This window comes from Aptenodytes forsteri, unplaced genomic scaffold, assembly GCF_000699145.1.
Source record: "Aptenodytes forsteri isolate BGI_AS27 unplaced genomic scaffold, ASM69914v1 Scaffold175, whole genome shotgun sequence".
Taxonomy (NCBI): Eukaryota; Metazoa; Chordata; class Aves; order Sphenisciformes; family Spheniscidae; genus Aptenodytes; species Aptenodytes forsteri.
The window spans coordinates 1,074,710-1,082,164 of record NW_008794723.1 but is presented as its reverse complement, the minus strand read 5'-3'; the positions used below and the strand labels follow the sequence as shown (position 1 = coordinate 1,082,164).

The 7,455-nt window shown below is 43.6% G+C and overlaps 1 protein-coding gene across 1 annotated transcript; it reads right to left on the bottom strand.

The window, feature by feature from the left end:
* Window positions 1–2,171: 2,171 nt before the first annotated feature.
* SF3B6 (splicing factor 3b subunit 6) lies at window positions 2,172–7,453 on the bottom strand. Its single transcript, XM_009273870.1, has 4 exons — window positions 7,430–7,453; window positions 6,963–7,081; window positions 4,207–4,345; window positions 2,172–3,706 (listed from the first exon to the last, which is right to left on the bottom strand). Exons 1-4 carry the CDS (start codon window positions 7,451–7,453, stop codon window positions 3,617–3,619), a joined length of 372 nt encoding a protein of 123 aa, XP_009272145.1. The 3' UTR covers window positions 2,172–3,616.
* Window positions 7,454–7,455: the final 2 nt, after the last annotated feature.

Below are 7,455 nucleotides of genomic sequence, written 5' to 3'. Positions count from 1 at the left end.
ACAACGCGGCCATTACCGAGTCTGTAAAATCCTTATTACAGCTGGTTGATGAAGCTCTCTCCCTCATCACCCTTTCTCTGCAGAGACCTTTGTTGGAAGCAGAGATTATTACATTTTTCATGCCAATTTCATTTAAAAAAATCTGAATGGAAAACTAATTGTGCTTTGTGATACTTAGGGAAATTAAGTCTTCAAGGAAATGTAATCTTCAGCTCTTTATTTGACTGCAAATGCGTTAATTTATTTAATTGTATCATCGATCAACACGGTACATATAATTATTACCACTATATAATGGATTGGGAAAAATTTACTGTCGTTGCCTGTGTAATCAGATAGGCTCTTGTTACTAATTTCTAAACAGCATCGATGGAAAAAAATGACCTTCCAGGCTTAATTTCATGCCCTACTTCCTGAAAAATTAAATGGGAAGTGAGCACACACAAAAACCAGCACAGATGCAGAGTACGAGGCTGGTAACATCTGCCTTATTTGCTGCCCCCTCTGCCATTCATATAACTGAACTCATTTCCCTGTCCTTTGATATTACATTTCAAACAAAATCTTGAGCAGACCTCATCAAAACAATCCTCCAGGCGTTCAATTTCCATTCCCTCTGTCTTGCAGGTACAAATTATTATTTCATTTTACATGTGCAGGGACACTGAAAGCCCTGAACAGGCACTAGAAGAAGAAGTATGAAATGGAATATTTAATGAAAGGCAGCAGCTGAGCTCTCCGAGAAATCAAAAGCTGCTGATCTTGAGGATTCATTGAAGGAATTTTTATTAATCTTATTACCCTAAAGAATTGCTTTTTATATATGTTTTTCAAACAGCATCAAATCCTCGTCAAAACAGATGCCGTAGTGCAAGCACCATGCTCCCCGCTATTGACAGAAGCAATGCGGTATTTGCATATGATTTTAAACAAAGCTGGCAGAATGTGGCACCATTATTAGCACTTTGGTATTTTATTATCAGTATTTATTATTATTTATTAGTAGCGTAAATCCAGCATGGTAACAAGCACCTCCAGTTCCCGTTACACCAGGGGCCTTCTAAATGCCCAGCAACTGCTGTAAACGGCCCCAGTTACCCTAGCGTTTGGCACGTGTGTGTACGTACACGGCATATACATAAGGCATACATACACACACAGGGGGGGCAGTCTGTAACCTTTAAACACCTATGGATGTTCACATAGGGGCAAGACCTCCAATAGGATTTGGATTTTGGACCAATCCAATAGGATTCATTTACAAATTTTTAAGGCAAGCTGGTTTTTGCCTGAGAAACTTAGGTTTGTATTGATCTGATGGGCAGGACCTGAAAACCCACGAAGAGTAGGAGGAATAACCGCTCACCTACGGACAGCGACAGCAGATGACAGCTGCTTTGCATTTAATATACATGCAGCACAGCTGCACCTGCCAGGAGGAGCGGTACAGGGCTGGGCAAGCGGGAAAGCCGGCAATGACATCGCGGCAGAGGTTTACGCATCCATAGTTGGGGGAGGCGGCCCCAGCTGCTAACGGGCTCAAAGTCTCCCATCGCCTGCTGCTGACCTCAGGGATGGCTCCCTGGGGCCTGCAAGGCTTCCTGCTGCAAAACGCCGCGTCAATTTTAGGGGTAGGATACAGGTATGGAAAAGCCACAGAGTAAGGGCAAGGCTTTTTACTACACACGCTAAACGTAGCACCCGCTCCCATCCCAAATGCCTGTCTGCAACAGAAGAGCAGGGAGACCCGTCCCCGGGGGACGCTCCCCGGTCAGGCACAGGATGGGATCGCGAGCACCCACACAAAGCAGAAATCACACCCGAGCCACTTCGGCTGCCTCCTCCCTGCTGCTCTGGGGTGAAGCAGCCAGCTCGGAGCGTCACTGCCATCCTTCACATCACTGCCACCCTCCTCCCAGCTGAGAGACAACGTGCACAGCACATGGCAGCTGCAAGGGAACCTCCTCCGCCGGAGAGCTGGACGTGGGTTCCCACAGCTGGGCATCCTTCCCCCTCACCCAGGTGCTGGACACGCCTGAACATTCATGTACCTATGGGGGCAGACGCTCTACAAGTTCTTACCCGTATCACAAACACTCAGGTGACGAACGACGACTTCCTTTCTAAAAGGAAAGGTTACACGCAGAAGTAGCACAGCATACAGCAAGCCTTGATGAAAAACAGCAAAACTGCGTAGACACACATTTATTTTTTCACTAAATGGACACAAGCACAGCATGTTTTTTCAAGTGACAGATTTCAACGAAAATCTAAGGATAATGTTCCGTTATGACAGTATAACGCACTGAAAAAAAATTAAAGTACAAATCCTCAGGCAAATTACATTTGCACCTGCTCATGTTCTGCACTGGCTGGAAGTTGCATGGTCAGGGCGTTAAACATCACACCCAGGCAAATAAATTCTCCCGAGCGGCAGGATAACTGCCAACGTCCACAGGACTTCCAGCTGGTTCAGAACAGAGGTTGTGCATGCTCTGTGCCGCACTAGTTTTTTATTCACAGGACATGAGCGCTGACCAAAAAAAAAAGTTTTCTTTTTCCTCCACCAGATACTACGTCTAAAATTTATGTACATGAAATACATTACAGTTCAAATACATCAGGTAGAAAACAATCACACTGGGGTATCTAAAATGACCACCATCATCTACTGTCTCGTTTTGGTCAGGTGTTCCCTACGTAACATTAAGAGGCGTGAAGCGTGCTCCTGTTGCTCAGTACAAACCCGGTACGCGTAAGAAAGGTCTCGCATACCATCAAGTCAGCCCTGCAGCAACGCGCTGTTAGAACAAGATTATTTTACTGCAGCTTATCTGTTTTGTCTCAGAACAAAGAACAAAATATCACTGGGAACAAGATATTTTGACTGAAGTCACCTAAGCAGTTGGATCATTTTAAAAGGCCATTCATTTTCTATAGTTTGTAAAAGAAACTGTTATAAACATGCAGTTGGGTTTGCTTTGTTTCTGGTAAGAAGTAGCCTAACGATCATGTAATGGAGTTAAGCTCCTTCAAACATTCCCAGAGGGAGAAAGGCGCAATAAATGGTGTACAATATACACAGGTGTGATGAACGAGCAAACCACGCTTACTTCTTTTTTAAAAAAAGTACAAAAATCCCTGCGGCGGGGAGGCTAGTTGTGATACTCCATCTTCAGAAAGTAGCAAGCAAGATTTAGGTCCTCGTAGGCAGCTCGTACAGAGCCCCTTGAGCTCCCTGCCTTAACTGCTGCCATGCTTAAAGCCTGCCCTGGAGACCGGGCAGAACTTCAGGAGGTGCGAGACACTCAGCGTGCTCAGTCCCTGCCAGAAACAGGGCTGTGGTTATGCAGCATTTACCAGGTCACCCTTACAACACGGAGAAGCCATGTCCACTCGGGGCATGTAATCTGAAAGCTTAAAATCTTCCAATGTTTTACATTTATTTAATTCTAATGTGAAGATCTAAAGAGTCAAATTACAGCTTATCAAATTTAAAAAAAAAAAAAAGTTATACTTCATTGAGAATTCCTAGGTATAGTTCAAGAACTCAGCGGCAGGGCTTGCAAACAGTCGAACTCAGCGGCAGGGCTTGCAGTTTTCCAAAAAGATCAGTTTATTTTGGTGGGTCTGTATTAATTCCATATTTTTCCTTGAGAAGCTTAAGCTGTTCCTCTTTCTTCTTTGTGTCCATCTTTTGGAATGCCTGCGATTAGGAAAAGAAAAGAAGTGAGAAGAAAAAAAAAAAAAATCCAAAAAACTCTCATCTTATGACATGTTCTTTCCCCGTAACCACAACTAACGTCACTACCAACTACATCAACGCCACACACCAACAGCGCTGCTAAACCTCGGAGAAAGCCACAGTACCCCGGACGCCATCAGTAACAGGCAGAACATCAAGACCTAGAGACTCTTTAACCTGTAAACAAGACCTCGCATCCTGTTGCAACCGGTCCGTTATAAGGCCCCTCTTCTCCAAAGTACGCTCACCAGAAGCATGTTTTTTCACACCCTTGGTCCAAAGGTACATTTTTGCACACAAATCACCAAGTAAAGATGAAATCCTGACAATTCATCCAATCCATTCCCTCTACCAGCTTGGATTTATTTCTTAAAAATATCCAAGCAACTCTTTTTCAAACTGAGTTTCTTTTCGTGCCAGCTATGTTCACAGGTAACTTAACCCCCCCCATGCGTACGTACCCTGTTTGCGTTATAGTACAAAACGACAAGGTATCTGTTGCACACGTTGAATCCTGACAGGTGATCACAAGCATTTTTGGCATCAAAGATGTCTTCATAGACTACATAGGCTGTTCCTCTGGTTTCAGGAGTGTTTCCACTGCGGGCGAGAACAGTTTTAATGTTAAACAAAAAAGAGGAAATAGTTCCTTTAGTCCTTAGCAGTGACGGAGATTAGATTAACTAATGCAACTTCACTAAAAAACAATTTAGTGTTGTTTTTTTTTCTAGATAGTAAAATACATCCCTGCTTTCCACACCAATCCCCACTTACAGTTCAGAGACGACAGGAAAATGTGACAGAGCACATGCTGCATTATGCTCCAAAGGGAATTCACCTCTCCACAACAACTACCAGAAGCTGTTGCTGTTAGGGGTTGTCATATTTCTGGAAATCCTTTAAGTTTTTATTACAGCGATTAGCTTGTTTTATTTAATACTACAAGACCAGGCTGTCAGTTAACGGCTGTCTGGATCAGATGTCTCCCCAGAGCAGAATGCAGCTCTTGGGCTGCATTATGCTCCAAAGGGAATTCACCTCTCCACAACAACTACCAGAAGCTGTTGCTGTTAGGGGTTGTCATATTTCTGGAAATCCTTTAAGTTTTTATTACAGCGATTAGCTTGTTTTATTTAATACTACAAGACCAGGCTGTCAGTTAACGGCTGTCTGGATCAGATGTCTCCCCAGAGCACAATGCGGCTCTTGGCACATCACAAAGTCAATTTAAAAGAGTCAGAACAGCCCCGCTGGTGCAAGACCACTTCAGAGGCACAACCGTCACCTATCGGACCATCAATTCAATTTCCTTTGCCTGAGGGACAGGAGACACGTCTGGGCACATAACGCTAACTAGCCCGGAGAGATGACAGAGTTGGCAGATCCAGAAGATCTCAGCTAAAAGATAGTTATAGTGAACTTAATAATCAGAAGAACTCTCTCTAAGGCATTTGCTTCTGAGAAGAGAACTCCTGAAGACAAACGACATCACACGTATCCACACCAGGATGCGTACAAAAATGAAGAGGAGAATGGGATGAAAACTGCACAAAGCACAAAAGTCACTACAAAGGGAGTGCCACATTATGCCTCGTCTCGTGACGATGTTAGGATTTCTGTGGAAAACAAAGCGATGCAGCGGTTCTGAACGACCAGTGGGGAGGCTGCCTGCAGTTCCCTGTTGGATGCACACACCAGCACATCGCTTTGATGGAAAGCTCCCTTGACATGTCTTAATTCTTTATGTCCCGCTGTCATGCTGTTCCGACCTACACGTTTTCAGAAACCTTAAATATTAGTTCTCCTTCATGTCTACTGAAGGCAACTCCATACGCAAGAGTCCCTTTATTCTATACACCAGTCAGTCAATTTTAATCACTACGGCTCTGGAATGAGCACTTCCATTTGAGGTAGTAAAGTTCGGTCTGTTTACCTGTTTACGTATTTACATCCTGCATAGTCAAAACAACTGAACATGTTGTGGATTAAGTACCCATCCCAGTCTCAGAGCACAGGGAAACGGAGAGTGATAGAAATGACAAGGATATATTCTGCTCTAATCCGATCAGCAGCCTAGTCGAGAACTCGGAGATGCCGCAGGTTATTTTGCCAACATCCAGATAAAAGCAGTACAAAAAACCCCGTATCAAGTATAAACTACATTTCCTTTCTATTTGTACACGTACTGAAACGTGACTTACAACATTTTCTTTTTAAGTATTAAACACCAAGTTTTGTTTCCTCCCCCTCCTCGTCCTAAATATTTTTCAGAAGGGGAAAAAAAAAATCCTTTTGTATGAGTGTCAATACTCCAACCAGCCTAACTACGGTTCTCAAAATACTAAGCAGATGAAATTATGGTTTAATCCACAGCACGTGGACAGTATTTAGGATAACAAGGAACATCAGAGCTCAGGTCTTCAGTATTTGGAGTAACTAAAGAGAAGGGCTGCAGATTTGCCATAGACATGTATAACCTCAGTGCATTTGAAAACAAAATTACAATCAGATCGCCATTACCCACGACGACGTGGCTCAGGGACAAGCTGTATCTGATGCACAGGGAGTTGCTTCTGGTATTTGTTTCTGGTTGACAGGTCCAGCAGCAATAGCAACATCTCTGTTCTCCCATTAGTTAAGTATCAAATACTCATTAAATACAAAAACTGGTTGTATTCAACTTTTGCCTTTCTTATTTTTACCTTTAGTTAAGGTAAGAGGTTTGCTGTATTTAAGATTTACTTAAGAGAATAAGTAATATTTTTACCACATTTAAGTTCTTATCAAATTCAAGCTTTTTCACCCTACCTACCAGCAATATTATTTTCTAACAAATTCACAGGTAAGAGAAATACCATCACATCCATCTTTGGCACACAGGGATGCTGCTAAAGTGCATTCACCTTTTTCAGCTCAAGAGGTTTGCTGTATTTAAGATTTACTTAAGAGAATAAGTAATATTTTTACCACATTTAAGTTCTTATCAAATTCAAGCTTTTTCACCCTACCTACCAGCAATATTATTTTCTAACAAATTCACAGGTAAGAGAAATACCATCACATCCATCTTTGGCACACAGGGATACTGCTAAAGTGCATTCACCTTTTTCAGCTGTGAAATCCAGTTGCTACCTACTGCGATAGAAATACTGACATATAACACATATACTAAAGCACATAATATCCTTAACTTTCCCAAAAAAACTAGAATACTTACACTCTGATTTGTCGAATAGGCCCATATTTCCCAAAAATATCATACATTTCCTCTGCTGTGATTTTATATGGCAGGTTCCTAATATACAGGATCCGATTGACTTCTGGAGGCAGCCGAATCTGATGCAGAAACAACACACGGTGTGTTAGACCTAGAGCGCTCACTTCAAACCTTAAAAGCCGCAGCCTACGTGCTAAACCCTGGGGCTAACATCACTGAGAGAGTCCGTGCGCTTCGCTGGTCCTTTTTTAACCCGCCACAGCTACAAACTTGACGTGTTTTTGTCAACCAAGAGGCCTGCCTGGAGGGAGACGGACTCCCTTGGCCGGGGACGCGGAAGGAGCCCAGACCGGGCGGGAAGGCCTGTTCTCAGCTCCGCGCCGGTGGACCCCGCCTCGCCTCACACCCCGCCAGGCTGCTCGGGAGGGCTGAGGCGGGCCGGGGAGGGGGCAGGGGAGAGCACTCACGTTGGCTCGCTTGGCCGCTTGCATCG